Raw genomic sequence first — 20,561 nt, forward strand, 5'->3', positions numbered from 1 at the left:
ATGGTTTTGGCCAACCAGTAGAATCCAATAAATGATTTCCACATCTGCTTGACGCAGTTCTGCTAAACACAGCTTTAGTCATTTGTGACTCAGAGACAGATGCATGGTAGAAAAGAGTGAAATATCTCTGTTGTTATTTTTATGTAATTTAGTGTTTTCCTGTCAGAGAAAACATGTGGGAGAACACTTCTCCTTAATCCCCGGTTCTAAAGGCCAGTCCACTCATCACTATGACAACATCATGACTCCAAGAAAAGTTCAAGTTTCGATAAACATTACTTTTACATAGATCTCAGTTTTGAACTCAGGCCCTTCTCAACATTTCTGAGGAGGCTGTTTGAGTTTATTTATATCAATTATTCATGTTTCTCTAAAGTAACTGAGTAAGACATCCGGACACATGATTAGTATTCTAAAAGTGAAAACGTCCGGAATGAGGAGATTTTCAGATGAAACTTGGGTGCATACTTTAAGCAGAGAGACATTATATTCAGCTGCTCTCCAACATGTTTCCTTTAAGACCAGAAGCTAAACAATGTTAAAAATGAACAGCTAGAAAAAGTCCTGAGCAGCAGTTCACTGGTTTATTTGCACTGTAACCTACAGATATACACCTCAAAAGTTTTAAATTACATATTCTCAGATTAAATGTATACAAAAGTGCAGCGTCTTTACAAATAAAACTGGTTTGAATGTATTTATTTGTCCATCATCTGTAAGCACTACTGTCAGATTAACAGAATTATCCAGTTTATCTGATGACAAAGCAGGTGCTCTTCTACACATCACCACTGAACAGCAAGCAGAAGTCATTGTAAAATCAGAGGTATTTAATCATTACAAGAAAACGTACATTTTATAGTATTCACAAATTCAAAAGCTTCTTGTGCGTTTATACAGCTGATTGGCATGATTGGCATTCAGGTGAATGTAAATGTGCTGCAGCATCACTGTGTTCTTGTACATGAGTTACAGACCTCTGATGTGTTGACTGAAAACAAGAAACAAAATCTCAATCACCGATGCTTTGTTTAAGCATCCAGATTTGCATATCAATGATCAATAAACTACATGTTTTAAACATTCCAGGTTCATCCCAGTTTTAAGATGCAGTTGTTCTCTTCAGTTAGCATGTAAATACCAAAAATAAACCACTATTTCTACAAGATTCCAAATCACTACATCCTGACATAAAATATAAAATCTCTTATTTTCTGTTACAACATGAATTCTACCCGCTCAGTGTGTTGTGCATTAAACATTAAAATGCTCATAACAATTGCAAAAATACATGTTTTCTATAAATGGTTGACATTTATAGTGTCGACCATGACACGTGTAGGTGTTCATTTTGTGGTTTTACAAAAATAAAATCTAGACACCGTTATAGTTCTCTGTAGCTGCTGCACTGCTGCTAACAGTGTCTTAAACACTACATTAATGTGAATTAAGTGTTTATTTACTGGGTGCAGACTTTTGAACACATTTGATGCATATCAAGCTTTAGCTTTAGATTATAAAAGTTATTAACAGTTGTTGCTCACAAGGCTTTTAATGTCACCAACTTGGTTATTTAACTCAGCAGAGCAAAGGAGACCGTAGAGAAAAATCTCACACTAAGCTGAAATTCAAATGCATATAAGGGAAAATAACATAAATAAGACGTGGGTTTTTATAAGGCATACTGCATTATAAAAATAAGACATTTTTGGTTTGGATAGTATTTGTATTTACTTCTACAAATCTTTCAAATCTCATCAAGGCTGTGTCAGAAAATATTAAAATGCATATGACACTGTTTCCTTCCACTTTTTCTGCTGAGTCTAATAGTTCCCTTAAAGATGACTCCGTTTTAGGTGTACACCTTCCTCTGTAGATCTACTCCTCACTCTCATCCTCTCTGATCTTCACCTTCACTCTGTGCCAGGCGTTACTGAGCACCCCCCTCAAATTCCAGATGGGAGAAACTGTGTCCGGCTGCACATTGTAACTGTTGTCAACCGCCTTGCAAATGATCTCCACTTCCTGAGCTTCAGCAGGAAGAGGAGCTGTGATCTCCCAGAGTTTCCAGGCCCAGGCTCGTCCCGGTGGAGGTGAAGGCTCGGGAGTCTCGCCCCTCTCGCTGCTCCTTAGCTGGGCCACCTGCCATGTCTTTCCCCCATCCAGAGAAACATCCACACGTACCACCTCCCGACCCCCACCACTCCACGCGTAGCCCTTCACAGTCAGTGTTTCATCACTGCGACTGACTGCGGCGCCATCGGCCGGTGTGGTGATGGCAGACTGAATGGGCAGCTCCTGGATGGCAGGAGCAGATTTGAAGTCCACTGTGTCCCAGTCCGTTCCAGGGGAGAAACCTTTGTAGTCGTTCTGCTGCCAGTGGCTGCTGCTCTCCTCTGCACTGACTATAATCTTGCCGAGCCACTTCACGTTGCGAGCGCCCACTATGCCTGGTACCACAACCCGCACAGGGAAGCCGTGGTCAGGAGGGAGATCTTCACCATTCATTTCATAAGCCAGAAGCACATCCCCTTCCTCACTAACTGCCTTGTTTAGAGGGATTGATGCTCCATAGGTGGTACCCGTCACATCTTTATCCAGCCCTTCAAACTGAACATGGCGAGCCCACTGCGCCACGTCCGGCCCGTAGCCAGCAGCCAGCAGCACATCCCTGAGCCTGGCACCACCCCATGTGGCATTGCTGATGGCAGCTATTCCCCAGTTCAGTCCTTTCACCTGCTTGAACTTATTCATCTCACCACGACGATTACCGGCACACTGCAGGGTGGCGGTGACAGTGTGTTTCGGGAACCGAGTCTTCAGGTCTTCTAAGGAGAACGTCAGCACTTCTCCTTGTAGTCCCTCAACATGGAGCTGGTATGAGGCTGGGTCCACCTGGGGAACTGGCAGGTGGTTTCTTTTAAAGAAGAAGGCAGAGGGTGTGATGTAGCTGTCAGAGAGGATTTCAGGAGGTGGCTCAGCATTAAAGGGCTTCAGGCTGTTGATATGCAGGACAGGGTGACGCTCTGGGTCAGTGGAGTACGGGTCTAAGGATTTACCAGCCTGCTGCTGCTTCCGCACGTCTTCCACACTCAGCTCACCAACCTGGGATCAAAAACATAAAGGTTTTGTGACGCACCTCCAACCCTCAAATTTTCAGGCCAATTATTCATTTGAGTGAATAAAAATAAAATTCATAGTGAAGTGCAACAATCAATGTCATGAATGACTTATATTATAAACGATCCCTGACATAGAGCAAGGTACAGACACATTCCATCAGCTGCAGTTAAGCCACGTATTACCATGCAATCCTCAGAAGCTTATCTCTGTTTGCTCTAAAGTTAAAGGAGTTTGCAGAGGTGTGCTTCACTGCTGGATTGCCTGCATATGTTCTCCTAAACTCCTCTTTTAAAATACTGTAGGTATTTTATCTATGCAATCAAAGGGAAACATTGCCATTTATTGCTGATATTTAGAATAAAAAGAGGATATCTGAATACCACAGATGTTCCTTCTGACTGAACATTTCATGGAGCACAGTTTTTCTTGTTTTACAAACTGGCAGTTCATTTCTGTGAACTGCCTGACAATTGCCAGACTTGGATAAATCATTCACTTTTGTCTTGGCAGTTGTTCTAGGCTCTTTAGACACATCTTTCACTAGTTCTTGTTCCAGAGCCAATTTTTGGATTTTGACCATGTCCAGTCTTTTTCTGCACTGTTTGATTCTCTTTGAACTTGATAAAACCTCTCACACAAGTCCTTCAAATGTGGAAGCACTTTGATAAACTTGCAGATCCTTCTCCTGCTTTGAAGTTTTTAAGCAAAAAAACAAAAAACAGTACTAATAATATTGATCCTGGTTTGTGTGAGGACAAAATATGTTACTCTGTGCAAATTAAAGTGATTAAGACCTTCTCAAGGGAAAGACTATCATAACAAAATGTGTGTTATGATGTATTTCACCTGGGAAATATCTGAAAAAGAATGACAGTTTCATAGAAGACCTAATCATTTTGCAGCCAGTCCTTTTTCCTCACTGACCACTTGATGGAGTGCCAGCATTCAGCCTACAGCTGTCAGTTTTTCCTTAGTATACAGTATGCAGCAGACCTTTTCATATGTGTCTGCAGTGCTAGACAGACAGCATAAATGAAAAGTTCATGTGCATAGTTGAAAGAGATCTTTTTGTGAACAACAGAGCAGAGCAATTTACTTTAACCTTAACCTTTTCTAAATTTTGATTTACGGCAAAAATATATAAGCTGCAGTCTGGCTGTTATTGTTGCTGTACAAATGTATGTCAGTCGTGTTAAAGGTCTGCTGTATGGTTCAACATCATTTGTCTACAGACAAGCTACACTGTTGTTGTGCTGAGGTGCACTTTCAAAGATAAATTTGTGGCAAACCTCAGCCATGGAGAACAGCAGTGAGACCCCAGTGCAGAACAGAACAACCATTAATGGCAACAGATAGGATACAAGTCAGACAGAATAGAAAAGAGGTGAGCATGTATAGAAGAGGCAAAACAGCATCCCACCTTGTATTCTGAGAGGATTTCCAGCACATGCTCCTGGTTATGGACAGCATACAGTGCCCAAAAGGGTTCCAGGGCGCCACCTGCTGCTAGCAAGATTTTATCTCCACCAGGGTGCATGGCCACAAACTCAGTGATGTCATAGACGCCCCCTTTGTATGTGACCCAGATACCGTTTTCTAGAGAGCGGTGCTTTGTCACTTCCTCCTGGCTGAAAACAGGAAGTGTGGAGCTCTTCTCTATGGTCGACACTGTGATGTCTGCCCGCTCGGCCTGCACAGAAAGAAACGGCACATTACACTCAAGCAGAGAACTCACAACATTTTCCACATTTCAGCCAAAAGTCCACCTGCTCACACAACCACACTACATAACTTGGGCCAAACCAGGCGACTTAACTGAGCAAACAACCATGCTGGTCATTCAGATAACCCTTTGTGTGTCAAGCAGCTACTGCTGCTACTGTGTGAAACCTAGATACTGACATTCCACTGCCTCACTGCCACAGATGTTTACATAAAAAAGATATATACAACTTCAAAAAGGTTTGTATTTGTTCTTTGTTAGTGGGTGTGCTACATACATTTCTTTTTTAGTGAGACAGAAGTTGTTGGCAAGCCTTGGCAAAACAAAAGCCAAGTAATATCTTACAGATCTTATCTCCTTCTGACCTTGTGCTGATGTAGGCCATAAGCCACCACAGCCCCTGCACCAACCAGCAGCCCTGCTGCAGCATGTCTCCAGCTGGGACGGTGGCCTCTGTGATGTGCTCTCTGTTCCTCACTGCTGATGCCACTGCTGCAGAGACGAAGTGCACATGATGCCAGAGCAGGGGCCAACTGACACCTAAGAAAACAAACAAATATGTCTGAATCTGAATGTTGGAACAGTACCTGGTCCCTAGACCTCAAAATCAAAAAGGATGCAGCGACTCTTTAAAAGACTTACCAAGAACTAAACAAACAAATAAATCTATGAATTAAACATTTAACAAATGGGGAAATGGTTCCCTAAACAGCCCATTTGGGTATTTGTGTTTTTATTGTGGTGTATTCGATACACCACAATAAACTACAGTACCTTTGAGTGTTGAGGGGGACAAACTGGATCAGGTTGCGGCAGCGTCTGAGAAGCAGCATTGCATTGATGTTCTAGGAAAAAGAGAAGCACATTGAATATCTTTTTTTAAACAGTTACACACAAACTGCAGTAAAATCAAATCTGATGATTTATTCCCCCAGCCTAAGAATAAGTGTGAGACGAGACGAGCAAACAGAATATACGACCACATTTTTCTCCAGTTTATTTTAACTTTAAAAGCCTTCTGCAACTGCAGTGCATGAACATATCTCTCACCTATGTGTTTAAAATGAGCAGTGTAAATGTCACAATTACATTATAAAGGCTCTTTTTAAAATTTACTTAAGTGTTTTGGGAAAATTGGGTTTAAATGATTACACTGTGTATAATTGCTGCTGCATGGCAGACCAAATTTCCCCCTCTACAGCATATGTGCTCTATTAAATGACTACCGGTAACTGAACCTTTTAACCCTTTTACTCCTACTCAACTGGCCAACCAGCTGAGGTGAGGCGAACAAGAGGTCCTGGTTTTGGTACACTCTTCTGTGTAATCCACTCTGCTGTACCGCTTATGCCAAAAACCAAAATGATTCAATGGGAAGGTTTAAGTTTTAACAGGAGTTATGTGACTGGACCTTTAAACCACAAGTTATACTAGTGTGATGACTCAGTGTGTCAGGGTAGGGCTGTTTTATGAGGAACCATCTGGGAAAGTCTGACTATGAATTCCAAACCAGAACTAGAAGCACAAACTTTGCAAGACAAAAAAACCTTCTAAAGTGACAGGTAGCTTTATATAGAAGAGGTGTGCTTTATCAGTACCTTACACCTGTCTTATCACTGTCTGCAGTGGCCATTAAGATTACTGATTATGCAGTTATCTCAAACCAGCCTTCACTGAGGCTGCATGCCAGTCAATAGCTAAAACAATACTACTGATTATAAGGGGCGAAGCAGCAATCTATGACAATTTCAACGACTTGGCCTTTTCACATTTCTACTAGAAGGAACAACTCTTTTGCATGATAATCTAGAGCACATTATAACTGAGGGAAAAAAAAATCACTTTTTAATTAATTATATGAGACTTAATTGTTTTACACCTGTTAATATCTGGTACCGGATATCACTACTACACTAACTGCATGCAGAATTACCATGACCATAAATCTTATGGTCATGACCACAGTGTAGGTTCATGCTGCATTCAGATAGATGCCAAAAACTGGCAGACACAATTCACAGGGCTCTCTGACTGACCACTGATGACCGTAGCTGTTACTGTGAGTGTGGTTGTAGCCGTGGTTGTGCTTTGACTGCGGTAAAGCTACATGCCGCTGCAAGGGTGTGGTAAACATGTTTATCTGATGGATGAAAATATGACAGCAACACAGTGGAGACCTGAGAGAGTGTAAAAGACATCAAATGAATAAAATCAGAAAATAATTTCCACAGTGACCCTTCATATTCCTTCTATTTTCAAGATTATTTGATGATTACTTTTACAAACTCTGATGTTTAACATATGGTTTGTGGTGTGATTTTCTAGTGTTAGAAATAACACACCTTTCTCCTCAAGATGAAACACTCCTCACTAGATTTATTACAACCTGTAATATTGGCATAAGCTGCTGTTGGATGTATTTCTAAAAGGCTACCTTGAAGAAATGTGTGTGTGTGTGTGAGGGATGGAAGTAATTAAGGCTCAATATAATAAGCCACTCAATATAGTATCCAATTGTTGTGTTATAAAATGCAACACTGGCTAGTGACTGGTGCTAACTTTCCTCCAATGACTCTGTGTGTGTGTGTGTGTGTGTGTGTTTCTACAAACATCATGTACTCAGTGTCGCTGTGTAGCCTTGTGGGTCTGTCTCAACCGCTCTGTCTGATTGGATAGTGATGTGAACAGTCAATCCTGTACACTTTGTCTTCACTGGTGCACTATATATGAACTACAGTCACTGCAAATGAAGGCTGCTTCAGTTTGAACACAGTTACTACAATTACTATCCCCTCACCCTTACCAAACAGTTTGTTAATAAACAAGAATTTAAGCTAGCTAATCCCACACTGCGTTTCATCCTTCTCCTCGCGGCTAATTTAGCTAACACCGAAGTTAGCAAACATGCCCCTCAAAGCCACGCTGCCCTTACCCCTTAATATTCTTTCATAATCAGAAAACAAATATTAGTGTTGGCTCGTCAAAATCAGTCTACTCACCTCTGAAGTGTCGCCTTCTTGTCTTGAACGCAGATGTCCTCTGTTGTGCTGCACCACTGTTAACGCAGTGAACGAACACTGACCGAGGCGCGTTCAAGACAACTCCTGCTTATTTGAACCCGGCACAAAGTGTGGCACCCACAGCCTCTGGTCAGGCCAACAGGTCAGGACTCAAAACACAATCTACTGACTAAATCTAACAGAAGAAACACAATAAAGTGTACTGACCTATGTGGCTTCTTTTAAGGGAGACTGTATTTAAAAATAATCAAAACAGATATTGCTATGCTTTCCAGTTTTTCCAGTTTCTCCAGACAAACCCTGAACGCACCTGTATGGCAGGTTAGACATGCAGAAGTGGACATGCACCAAGTGTCAGCAGTTTAGGGGACATTATCCTCTCTGTCCTTCCTGAAAAGCAGCTCAACATCAGCATCTAAGCCTAAGAGTGTGACAGAGAAGTCCTCTGATTCACATGACCAAGATGTCACAGCAGTGTGGAAGAGGCCTCAAATAGAAGTTTTAAAGTCTGCCACCATTGTCATTAAAAGTCAATGAGGATGTTTTTGTCAGTATTAATTTTAAACTATGAGAATGAAGCCAACAGGAGGAAGGTGTACAGAAAGATGAAAGTTTAACAGACACTGTGTACATAAATAACCATAAATGTGGTCCATAAATCAATCATAAAGTAATCAAACCACATCCAATCTACAGAATACATATATTTAAATACAGACATATATAGGTGTATAGGTGTTTCATAATTCTGTTGCAACAGCCACAGTTAGAGCTGTTGCCTCACTCAATGTGAGTGTGTTGCATGTAATAAAATGAAATGATACATTTGAGATTGACATAATTATGTGTCCAGCTCTGACAGCTGTGGTGCAAAAATGTGGCTGAGTGTTTTCTTCAAACTCATCCTGTGTGTGTGTGTGTGTGTGAGCTACATTTAAGGAATCCAGGCAAAACAGGAATGAAGAATGAGTTGCTATGGCAACGGAGGATTTACAGGACTGCCTGTTATGGTCACAGTGTTTCTCTACATTAATCCCACTACATGTCCTTTCATGAACCTCAACAGTAAATTAAAAATATGGAGTTTCTGATACAATGGGTTTTTTTTCATGTGTGCTCCTGGTGCCTAAACAGTGTTAAAACACAGACTTATGCAAAACTACGTGCACCTTGAGTAAATATTGGTATTAAGAGTTTGCACTTTGTGTTCTGTTTTTGCAGGGTGTGTGTTTAGCTAATGAAACTCCTTAGAGTTCTGTTCTGCTCTGTTGGAAAGGTGAGTTTAAAGTGGTTAATGAATGGTGCTTGTTTGTTAACACATCACCAATAATAATTCTACAGTGCAGCTCACTGACAGAGCACATTATACCGGTGACATTTCTCTTTCACATGTAACAAGTGGGATTTACTTTGCTAGTTCTTTCCAAGTAAAAAATATGAGTGCCAACAGTGGCAGTGCGTTTCCGTCTGTGTAATCAGCCTGGATTTTCTGCTTCTTTGAAGCTGGTTTAAAATTCACCCACAACAAATCTGAGCAGCACGTCCTTAAGATCATACCTGAACAGGATTAATCACAGTTTGCCGGATCATGTGTGGATCCTTTAAAGAGTACTTTGAATCCATCCAGGCTTTTTTGTGTCATTTCAACTAGCAGGAGGAACTCACTGGTGCTCCATGGTTAAACAGATCCTCAGCACTTCAAAGCTCTGCAGAAACTACAGCATCTGTAAAGATGGGTTTTTCCTGTACTTAAATGTTTGCACAGATGTAGACCAGAAGAACTGTGTATACCAGTTTAATATTTTGAAAAACCTTTACTACAGAATTTACATTTTCTAAAAATACTGGAACAAAACAAGGCTCGATCATGTGATTACATCACCAGAAATGTCCATAAACTGAGCAAAACCTATCACAGCTTCACTCCAGGATTCATTTCAGCTCAATTGGTAAGAAGGCATTTATAAGTCCAGTTCTTGGCATCATGGCTGTTCCTCACAACGGCATTTGTATCCACTTCCTGGATTCGGATTTTAGCCGGTCCATTTTTTCTGCTGCTTGGCCGCTGATGATCACTGCTGCGTCATCTTGGCTGCTTCAGCTTTTATTAGTGAGATGAGTTCCAGATTAATTAGAAACACAAAGCGGAGACCTGCAATCTGCAGAGACAAACATGGCATTTCCCATTTAGCATCATTAGAATATCACAACTTTTTAGTTTTATTTGTTCAGCTGGGTCAATGCCCCTCACACACCTCCACCACGGAGTTGTTGTTCAGTTTCCACTTGTTTCCTGACAGAACTGGTCTGCCATCTATGTAGATGGGCCGCCTGCCCTCATTGGCAATGAAGAAGTCTCCATTATTCTTCAGCTTAATTATTCCTGTTAACACAGAGAATCAACATGTATTTCCTTCTTTCCTTTCTACTGGAATATGAGTAGCCCAAAGATCTCACACTGTTTTGGATTATATGTATGAGATTAGTCACCTTGCTTTCTGGATATTTTCCACGCAGGTCCCTCTAGTGACAGATCCACGTCTATTTGTTTGTCCTTGGTTGCTCTGCCCAGTGTAATCTTAATGAATATGAATAAAAATATAATAAGCAACAAGTTAAATCTTCAGGGTAAGAATTTTCATGGCCTTCCCTCTATTTCAGGAGAGATAGCTTACCTCTCTGGATCTCATGAGGTAGCGAACCATTCTTCCTCGTAATGCTGCCAGTGTCTGGTTGTCAAAGTCAGGCATGCTCATACCTGGTGGAAAAAAACAACAATGAGCTCTAAACATTTAAATTACACAAGCAAATATACATCCTGTTTGCTTGAACTTGATGAGTGACCTGTGATGCTGTCCACGAGAACCTGCCAGCGAGGCAACTCCTGCTCCAACTGTCTGATCTCCCTCTTCTGGTGTCGGTCTGAAATCATCAGCTCTGAAACGGAACATAACATAACATAGTTAACAAGAATATGATTCTAGACAGTTTAGTAGAACCTGATGAGGCTCATCTAGTCAGATTGGACTAAACACTCCTTAAATCTTTCTTCCTAATCAAATTTCTTACCGTGCTCCAACACCTCATCTCTACTCTCCCTGTGTGGAAAAAAATATTGATAAGTGTTGGACAAACAATGAAATGTTATCAGTGGTAAATACATGAATGCTGAAAAGTGAAAGATAAACTTACTTTAACTTTACATCATCAACCATCTGCTCAGCGTCAGAGAAATTAAGGACTTGGTCACCTTTAGGAAGGGGCTGCACTGCAATGCACAAAGGCACACAATGCTACACTCATTATCTTATTTAGGAACAGAAGGTCAGAATAAAACATGTTCTGCTTTTCAGTCTAATATCCACTTAGTAGGTAAATAAAATGACATCTTTCAAACATGTATTTGAACTCTGAAATTACACTGTCTATTCAATGTGTGAGTAACTTAACTTACCACTCTGGTCATCCAGTAGGTAGTACTGCTTCAACAGCTGCCAGTGGACCAGCAGGCTCTTGGGAGTGCGGGACGGGTGAAAGACACTAGGGTGTTTGTTCAAAAGCTCCTGAAACACGTCCAGCTTTGGCTGACTAGTCTGTTAAGAAGAAAACATATTGCAACCATTTTTTCTTCAAACATGTTACCTAAATGTCAATAAATAAGAGTGTTCTGATCAACTAAGCACCGAACATCCTCAGCCAACCACAGATGACCATTTCAAAAAACAACAGCAGCACAAAACTGTATATAACCAATTTAATATGATGCATAAATAAAAAATAGCCTAAATAAAATTAGAAGCAACATATATTTACACAAAATTATAATAATTCCTAAATAATATAAATAATAATAATAATAATATTTTTAGGAATAATTCCTAATTCCTAAAAAACTATAATAATAACAGTGACATTTATTTATGACACAAAATGTCTTTAAAGTAGAGCTGTCAAAATTGGCACATTAATTCATCATAATAATGACTGATCAAATATTTTAACACATGTACTGCAGCACAGAATGACTCAAAATCCCTGAAATGTCTCTGGCATCATGCACTTGTACAGAGCAGAGCCTGTCATTAGTATGCAGGACTATTCCTGGGAGTGGTGGTCAGCTCACACAGGAACTCATGACAAGCTGGCACATATCTCTCCACTCATGCAAACACTGCTCTGTGTGAGAGTTGCTGGCAACATTGTGCAACCCTGTGATCAATCTGATTAAAAATTGTAATCAGTTGACAGCACTACTTTAAAGATAAAATAAAAATGATCAACAAAAGATGTATTGCCATTCTAGTCCTACCAACTCTGGATTAGCTCCAAAAACCCAGATCAGAGCAACTCCAGCAATAAATTAACAAACTTTAAAGCATTACTGTCACTTACCGAGCCTATCTTGGCCAACAGTGCCTCCTCAGACTGACTGAAGAGAGCTTTGCTTTGGACTGCTGCAATTGCTTCTGGGTGAAGTTGCCGCATAGCCTGCCATGCCAGCCTGAAGACACACCAAAGCAGGAATGTGCTTAAAAGAAAGCTCAACAAGACAAGAAAGAGAAACATGAAGCTGAAGTCTCTTACTTTGAGATGACAGGATCATACAGCAGAGCGTACCACCTCTCTTTAATTTCCCGCAAAGTGAACCGACAGCTGAACTTCACACCCAGATGAACAGAGGTTAGGTCAGTAGTCTAAAGACAAATGTGGAATAAGACACAAAAGATTAAACACTTTATTAGATCACACACTGACAAACAAGTTCAAGCAAACAAGAGAATATTATTCTTTGCAGTGCTCACCTGTAACACTGCATTAATGAGCAGAAGGTCATCTGTTGGTTTCCATCGCCCCAAATCTTTAGTAATATGTAAAGGCTGTTTGCTCTTCTTCACTCTTTTGGTCATTGGTGCATGGTTTAATACCATTGTGAGAGGTGGTGTAAGAGCTGTTCCTGATTTTGTCACCTGATGGAATAACAATTATTCATCATTTCCCAGCAAATCTTCCATTTTTGCCATGAAATGCTCCATAAATCTGTAAATGTACTTGTTTTGTGTACCTTCTTTTTCTCACTCGATGAAGGTTCACTTCCTGAACAGCGGACAGGCTCTATAACAGGAGGGCCTTTGACTCTACTCGACGACTTCACAAGACTGCTCTCCACAAGCTCATCATCGAACTTCTTCCTCTTTATTGACCTATAGACATTATTATGTAAACGAAACTGTTCTTTAAACATCTGTAGATTCACCAAGTACATGAAGAAGCAACACATTAGTCATATGCACTTTCACCTGCCAACAAAATAGACTGACAATAGTTAATGTTAGAATTGTACAATATAAAATATGAAACCTGGATGAACTCCTGCGTTTGGGAACACCACTGCCAAATGCTTGTGTTGCCGTCCTTTTCACATCTTTAACTCCAAGTGACTCTTCATCTTCTGATCGACTCTGAGCACCAGGTACTGTCATCGGCGCACCAACCCCAGGGTCACCTGCCTGCATCTGTTCATCACATCAGAGATCACATTAGGAAATAGACCAAACATTTTTCAGAGTAATGACACTTGACATGTTGTTGGTGTCTCACTAACTTCTCCATGCAGCTTTTCATTATTCCTAATTGCACACAATTTCCACATAGTAGAAGAACTGGCTAAAACACAGTTTTAAATGATCGTTAAATCTGTTAGCTAAATGTACCACTAATTGTGAATTCAAACTTAAAATTCTTCAGCCTGTGTTGATCAAGTCACTTGTAAACATTTTCATAAGACTGTATGACAACATGATTTTACAGTTAGGTTGAACTAAGATTTAGGTCTAGAGCTACAGTATAACATGAATTACGTCCTTAAATTAAAGTATTTAATGCAGTTTCTTCTTGATTTGAGACAATGTTAAGAAGCTGTGTGTTTCGAGGGATCTATCTATCAAGTACAGCTAGCTCTACAATGCTTTTGTTTACATGCAACGTTAGCTACAGGCCATCTCTTGCCGTCTTTAAAACAGTATATTACACAGTATAAAGAAGAAATGCGGTGGGACCTTAGACTTCATTGCACTATAGCCCGTGTGGCTATACACATAATTTGACCAAATAATGTCAGTTTACGCCTACTACCTGATATTAGCATAGCATAGCATAGCTTGCGACAGCTAGCGTTGGTTAATTAACAGGTTAAATGAACTAGCTACGCTGTCTTGAAACTCACCTTTCTCGCTGTGTTTTGTTGTGTCGTTTGATCCGTTAAATGGAGTTTCTATAGTGTGTGTGTTTCTTTTTTATCTACACATCGTTGCCTCGGCTATATGGCTAACTCCACGACTTGACGTACGGCTTGCTAGCATTAGCCACTTAGCTTGTTTGGATTCTGTTGCTTCACGGTGCAGTGCCGCCCCCTTCTGGACGGAAAGAATACACACACCGACCATCGCCTTTTATTTATATTTTTAGATGTCCTCACATATTTTTACTTTGATTAAATATATAAATAAAATGTGTTACCATGCAGTATTTAGTGAAAATGAACTATTTTCCAACATTTCAGAAATTATTAATATTATTTAAAAATGCCTCCAGCTTAAAAAAAAGACGTCAGGGATGAGGCCACCCTAGACAAAGGTACTGTTTGTCTCACAGTCTTACAGTTTATAAAACATTTTGTTTAACAGACCACATGTCACTAGTTCTTTTACTTATCTTTCACCTCTGCCACACTTAGAGAATTTCTACAGGATAAAAACAGCATTTCTCTAAGTCCAGTGGCATTTCTTCCATGTGCATCTCCCTGCAGTATAATATTGATCTTCTATGGTCTTCAGACATCACATCACATAACTGTTACATGTAACTAATAATATAAGTAAAGAGGGGGGAATGTTTTCCATCAATAAATATGCAGAAATCCAACTTCAAACCTTTTATTGACATTTACAGCAACAGTTTCAAAATGTGTTAAATTAGAATAAATACAGTGTCCATCTTGAACTCTATTATTTACAAAATGATGTCATATCATTCAGAGTAAAAAAGTGCAGGGCAGCCTGAGCTGAGATCTCAGTGGCACACTGTGTTCCTACACAGGAATTATGTCAGCAGCTGCCTTTTTGTTTACTATAAGGTTTTCCTCAAAAGTGCCTTAACAACACTTTATAATCAATCAAATGATATCAATCAGAGCCGGAGATATTAGACACAGTGGCTCCATGTGCCAGTCTAAGGCTCTTCTTAGACTCAGAGGGACTCTTGAGTACAGTGGACAAGAATGCTCTTGAAGAGAAACATTTGCGTGATGATGACACATGAGAAGTGGGAGGTAGTGTGCACAGAATTCAAAGAAGAAATGTACTTTGATAAGGTCATGGTCTGGTAAGGGAGACTGTTTGTTGTTCATGGAAAATATGCATTGATGTCCTTCTTGGAAAACACAGTGCTTGAGTTGTTACACCTCAGTGATGTGCTGTCAGCCTCCCTCTCTGTGTCCTACCATGTCGGCCTGTGCGCACACAAGGCCGCAGATAAGGAGGGCTTTGGTCTCTGCTGTGTGATGGGTTGAAGGTTGCTGCATGCAGCTGGCTCATGAATGTTGTGATAACGCCACCTGTCCGTTCTCCCCAGAGCCGAGGGGCTCACACTCAGGCTCATGTAACTGTTCGGCTCAGAGGAGCAGTTCATCGTTCAATAAACTGCAGGTTGATGACACTTTCAGGAACTAGGAGCGTCCGTGTCATGGGCTTCACAGAAACCCCCTTTGGGTCCGGCTTCACCTCGAATTCTAAAAGGATCTAATGAGACCAGAAACAGAGGAAGCAGGTTAAGAAATAGGACGACTGAAACAAAAAAAATCTGTGTGTAAAGTGTTTGTATTAACTGGGAAATCCCTGGATTAAGTAATCAAATTAACTCATTCATAGAAACTGGATTTGCATGATTGCTTAAAGCTTTTTCTGTTTGTTGGATTACTCAGGAAAGTTCCAGTAAGGGGATTGATCAGGCAAATCTCCATAAAACTGCACTAAACAGCAAACCTCCTGTTAGTAAACAATGCAATAATCTGTGTAAAGGCAGGAACTAAGCAAATGTGTATCTCTGCTGCTGCTGAATGTACTGTACACAGTGATTCTCTGTGATGTCACAAACGATGAGCGAACTCACCCTGGACAGAGCGAGGTAGAGCTCCAGCTCAGCGATACGTCGCCCGACGCAGCTGCGCTTTCCCACCCCAAACGGTATAGAAGCATACGGGTGGTAGCTCTGCTCCTTATTTAACCATCGAGAGGGCTGGAACTCATCTGGATTTGAAAACACAGCTGGATCCCGGGATGTTGCAAACTGGCACAGGGTGATCAGAGTCTGAATGGGAGGATTTAAATGATCAGGTCTCAGCCTCATTCATACCAAGCTCTCCTCTAACAAGGAGCTGCACAGTTAAAGGGACATTTCAGTGTCTTGTTGCAGCCCACAGAACTTCGCAGAACCATCCCTTTAAATTCAAGACTCCCAGACTGGTGTAGGTCAGACTTACATTTTTAGGGATAAGGTAGCCTCCAACCTGGATGTCTCTCTCTGTAATGACTCTTGCATTAGCAGGAATAACAGGATATAACCTGAAAAGCAGAAGTTTGATACTGTAAGTCAAGTTAAATGTGAAGCCTTTGTTTTGAGATAACTGAGTCGTTTTAAAACCGTACCTGAGCACTTCTTTGATCGTGGCCTTCAGGAGAGGCATGCGGGCAACATCTGGAGCCTCAGGTATCCTCCGACCCTGCATGACAGTCAGCACCTCTTCCCGAAGAGCGGCCTGCACCTCTGGGTGATGGGACAGCTCGTACAGTGACCACGACATAGTGCTGGAGATCTGGAACAACACAGATAAATCCAACAGTAAATCCCTGTTGGATTGAAAGCAGAATGCAGTGAGGAAGACGGAAGGACAAGCACGCTTACAGTGTCAACTCCTGCAAGGAGCAGCTCTGTGACATTGCTGTACACAGTCTTCATAGGCAGCCCAGTTTGAGACAGGAAGTAGGTGAGGTAACGACCCTCCACCTTCTCTCCGCGGGAAACCTTCTCTGCTTCCGCCGTCAGGCGCTGGTCGATGTGACCTTTTGCTGCAGAGGAGAACAGCATGATATGTAAATGCCAACAAAGTGACTCACTCAAGTGTGCAGAGGCGCAGCTTTCTGGTGCAATTTTTAGTAAGATCAAGTCATCCTTCTTAAAAAGTGCCTAAAAGCACACATTAATTGCATGACTGATGTTAAAGACTTCACGCTCGTTCCAGTGCAGATCATCTTGTAGTGCGTGAGGGTTAAAGTCTTTAATCTCCTGCTTCTCCTCATCTAGCTTGGACCAGTGTGATTATTTTAAATGCTTTTGATGTCTTAGATCTGCATAAGTCTTAATGTGGTGGAAGAGTGAGTGGGATGATGACCCAGCACTGAGGAAACAGGCGAGAGCCAATGAGAAGTGAGGAAAACTAAGAGGAAATAAGGTGTGGAGAGACATGTTCCACCTTTTAGTTCCATGGTGTTTAAGCTTGCAGCTCGTATTTAAGTCTAGCCAGAAGCTTCTTTATAATATTCTCTGCTAATCTGCTAAATCTCTGCTGGAACACATTTGTTTAAAATGCTGTAATTATCCATCCCAGCTGTCGTAAATATTATGTCTTAAATTCATTCCTGGTTTATGTTTTCTTACTTTGAAAAGAATTATGGTGCTGTAAATTAAATTATATCCTGACAGGAACATGTCATGCTGCTATTTACCACACTCAGATATCATATAAGGGAGAAACAACCTACCAAAATCGAACATGTAGTCCCAGCACTGGCAAAACACATTCCAGGGTTTAGGGAACAAGTGGTGCAGCCAGCCCGGCATGGCCATGGTGAGGAGAGTCATCACAAACATGGTGTTGATTGACTGGATGAAACGTTCCGTCTCTACAGGAACAACTTCATCCAGGCATCCGATTCTGGACTCAAACAGCACCGAAGAAATCCCTGCAATGTGAAAACAAGGAGACAATAAGAAAAAGAGGGACGTATGGTTGGAGGAGAATGACAAGTGTGAGGCTGAATGTATCAGAACATTGTTTACATGTGTGTGCAGCTCTTTGAGAGGTTTCAGATCTTTTAAATGTGCGAGTGCTCTCATCCACCCTGTTCTAAGATGTCACTCTCAGATTTACTGACATAAAGGTCAACTGACTCCCTTTCTCTTTGGCCACAAAGTTATCAATCACCTGCTGCATTTAGGGGGCTGCAACTGTTTGTCTTGGTTAAACAACGATTACAAAAATGGAACAAAGTTAAAAGATTAGCTGCTTGTCCTAGTTCTTTCAGAAATGACAGAGGAAAAGAGTTTTTACATTATTGCATAAGAGGTAAATAGACAAGTCAGAACCATATGGATGAGTACACACAAGATGACAGTAGTGTAAAAGTTTGGGAGGTGTGCATGTGACCATGCAGCCATTTAATTGATGCTGTATTTAGTCTGAATGTATATTAGCATAATGCAGCATATCTGCTTTTCTGTCTGTGTATCTGAATATTTTGCTGCAGAGGTCAGATAAAGGTCAGAAATGTTGAAATTATTAGGGCACGCCAGGTTTGACAGCCATGTTTAAAATGTCAGTGATACCAGATTATATCCCTGCATGTGGCTGGCACTGATTACGTGTTTACATGGGGTAATGTATGATACCGCTGCTCCTGGAGACAACACAAGAGCTTACCCTCAAGGCCAAAGCGATAGAACTCGCTGGCGATGTCAGTGACGAGGCCTTGAGGACGTCTGCAGAGGTGAAGTTTGGCAATGAGGTCACTGACGACGCTGTTCAGGGTTTTATCATAAGCTTCCACTGCCTTTGGCCGCAGCATGTGTTTCCCCAGGAGACTTCTCACTGCCTGCCACTCCTCCCCCTCTCTACACACACACACAGACACACACACTGAATAAATTACCTCTGTGGGTACAGTTGAGTAAAATGTCTACTGTACTTCATTCACAAATCTTAGACTGTGGTTAAACTGGACACCTTACACTCCTTCTTATCTCTTATAAATAAGGTACTGGTCGTCTTTTATCTGACCTCATCTTTGAGCTGAATCAGCTGCTTCAGTAGTAAAAGTGACGTTTATGTAGAAGAGGTGACACTCACGATGTCAGCAGTCCAAAGTGATATCCTCTGTGCTTCCTGTAGTCCTTCCAGGAGGACAGGTCAGAGCGCATGGGGTGCTGGCCCTCCTGCCTCAGGACCTGCTCAATGAGCGTTGGGTCAGCCACATGGACCGTCAGGATGGGACCGAAGCTCGCCTTCCACATGGGGCCGTACCGCTGCACGCCTTCCAGCTGAGTACACAGACAAAGGGTTAAAAAAATAAACCCTGCAGGCTATGAGATGAGGGGGGATCCTCTGTGGATATATACAGGCTTAGTGTGTTTTAATGCACTGATCATTAGATCATTCCCAGTGAGTGATGCATCACATTGTACAGAGTGTGGATATATGATGGTTGGATCAATGCATGCTTAAGTCTAAAGCAAGTACACGTACAAGTACAGGGGACACATAAAGTTCTTTGAATTGAATTTAGTCAAATAAATGAACAATTTTAACAGATACAGAATATCACTTTTAACTCTTTGAGGGGAGAAGCTTATAAAACACATATTATTATTCTAAATGTTACACATAGCAGGAAAAGATCACCTGACTGCATCTTATACATACAATCAATTATGTTTTTTTTATTTTTTTAATAGATCCATTTAAAGTGCAGGTTTGCAATAGGACTTCATTGTCTTACTTGTAACTCGTGCAGCCGTGACAGACCCCGTTTAGCAAATAAGTCCCAGACGAAGCTGGCCACAGACGGTCCGGGCATCTGGTCCAGAGTCTTCACCGCCTGCTGGTGCTTGGTCCCCTCCGCGCCGGCTGCTGCTGCTGCTGCTGCTGCGCCCTCGGCCCACCTCTCCATCCACTTGACCAGTGGGAAGGCGCTCCGGGCGGAAACTCTGAGAGCTTGCTGCAACATCCTTCTCACCAAGATCATAGAGCAGTGACCAGACCCGGGTCTCTCGGATGTCGGTACTCATTTTGTTTCCGCGGATGGAGGCTGTATTTATAACGCGCGACCTGCTCCTCGAACCCGGGCAAAAAAGCTGTAAATTTTCTTATCACGGGCCAATCAGGGGGGTAAATGCGGCGCAGGACCCGCCCCGCCTGGATGAGACAGCGAAGGCGTGCGCGGAGAAGAAGGTGTGTCCAATCAGACGGCTGAACTAGGACCATCCCAGAGACAGCACACGTGGAAGTCCTCGATACACAATACAGCACTCCTGTTCTGCTGTTAGGGCTTATCTCCAGACCCGTGAAGCACTTTGCTCCCCGACAGCCCGGCAGACCCCCTCCCCCCAATGCCAATGCTATTAGGTTATAGATTAAAACGGAGGAAACCAGGACTATTTGACAGCGATAAGACGGCTGGAGGTGAGCTGAAGGACCATAGAGACAAAAAACTAAAGCAGACTGTTAGAGCGAACCCCAGCTGATTCAGTTCCTCTGTATGGTGGTTTTGGAGCCAAGTCTTTCCCAGAGCTGCTGCTGCTGCTGCTGGTGGTGGTGGTGCTTTGTTTACCCAGCTATAACCAATGCTTTTGCTGGCTCTGTGGGT

At 41.7% G+C, this 20,561-nt stretch overlaps 3 protein-coding genes across 3 annotated transcripts; all 3 read right to left on the minus strand.

Moving 5' to 3' along the window:
- Positions 1–570: 570 nt before the first annotated feature.
- Positions 571–8,049, minus strand: suox (sulfite oxidase). Its single transcript, XM_028407112.1, has 5 exons — positions 7,846–8,049; positions 5,621–5,691; positions 5,212–5,386; positions 4,544–4,813; positions 571–3,105 (listed from the first exon to the last, which is right to left on the minus strand). The coding sequence occupies exons 2-5, from the start codon at positions 5,677–5,679 to the stop codon at positions 1,879–1,881; spliced, it is 1,731 nt and encodes a 576-aa protein (XP_028262913.1). The 5' UTR covers positions 5,680–5,691; positions 7,846–8,049; the 3' UTR covers positions 571–1,878.
- A 1,596-nt stretch (positions 8,050–9,645) lies between these two features.
- On the minus strand, positions 9,646–14,261 carry mcrs1 (microspherule protein 1). The gene is made up of 14 exons (XM_028406201.1): positions 14,090–14,261; positions 13,225–13,379; positions 12,929–13,067; positions 12,669–12,833; positions 12,451–12,560; positions 12,259–12,367; positions 11,321–11,459; positions 11,059–11,134; positions 10,936–10,964; positions 10,711–10,803; positions 10,542–10,624; positions 10,357–10,444; positions 10,122–10,249; positions 9,646–10,025 (listed from the first exon to the last, which is right to left on the minus strand). The coding sequence occupies exons 2-14, from the start codon at positions 13,377–13,379 to the stop codon at positions 9,939–9,941; spliced, it is 1,401 nt and encodes a 466-aa protein (XP_028262002.1). The 5' UTR covers positions 14,090–14,261; the 3' UTR covers positions 9,646–9,938.
- Positions 14,262–14,987: 726 nt separating this feature from the next.
- Positions 14,988–19,963, minus strand: cyp27b1 (cytochrome P450, family 27, subfamily B, polypeptide 1). Its single transcript, XM_028406445.1, has 9 exons — positions 19,695–19,963; positions 19,046–19,236; positions 18,620–18,810; positions 17,682–17,882; positions 16,825–16,988; positions 16,569–16,735; positions 16,403–16,484; positions 16,033–16,230; positions 14,988–15,662 (listed from the first exon to the last, which is right to left on the minus strand). Exons 1-9 carry the CDS (start codon positions 19,938–19,940, stop codon positions 15,549–15,551), a joined length of 1,554 nt encoding a protein of 517 aa, XP_028262246.1. The 5' UTR covers positions 19,941–19,963; the 3' UTR covers positions 14,988–15,548.
- Positions 19,964–20,561: the final 598 nt, after the last annotated feature.

Source organism: Parambassis ranga, chromosome 5 (assembly GCF_900634625.1).
Source record: "Parambassis ranga chromosome 5, fParRan2.1, whole genome shotgun sequence".
Classification (NCBI taxonomy): Eukaryota; Metazoa; Chordata; class Actinopteri; family Ambassidae; genus Parambassis; species Parambassis ranga.

Coding starts and splice junctions, on each gene's coding strand:
- mcrs1 (XM_028406201.1), bottom strand. CDS start 13,379: ATGCAGGCAGGTGACCCTGGGGTTGGTGCGCCGATGACAGTACCTGGT. Junction 11,460..12,258: donor TGTTGGCCAAGATAGGCTCG/GTAAGTGACAGT, acceptor TCTTCTTAACAG/ACTAGTCAGCCAAAGCTGGA. Junction 10,804..10,935: donor AGATGAGGTGTTGGAGCACG/GTAAGAAATTTG, acceptor GTTCCGTTTCAG/AGCTGATGATTTCAGACCGA.
- suox (XM_028407112.1), bottom strand. CDS start 5,679: ATGCTGCTTCTCAGACGCTGCCGCAACCTGATCCAGTTTGTCCCCCTC. Junction 4,814..5,211: donor ATGGCCTACATCAGCACAAG/GTCAGAAGGAGA, acceptor CTTTCTGTGCAG/GCCGAGCGGGCAGACATCAC. Junction 3,106..4,543: donor AAATCCTCTCAGAATACAAG/GTGGGATGCTGT, acceptor TTTTGATCCCAG/GTTGGTGAGCTGAGTGTGGA.
- cyp27b1 (XM_028406445.1), bottom strand. CDS start 19,940: ATGATCTTGGTGAGAAGGATGTTGCAGCAAGCTCTCAGAGTTTCCGCC. Junction 16,989..17,681: donor GGACTACATGTTCGATTTTG/GTAGGTTGTTTC, acceptor TCTCCTCTGCAG/CAAAAGGTCACATCGACCAG. Junction 16,231..16,402: donor GCTACCTTATCCCTAAAAAT/GTAAGTCTGACC, acceptor CCTCCCATTCAG/ACTCTGATCACCCTGTGCCA.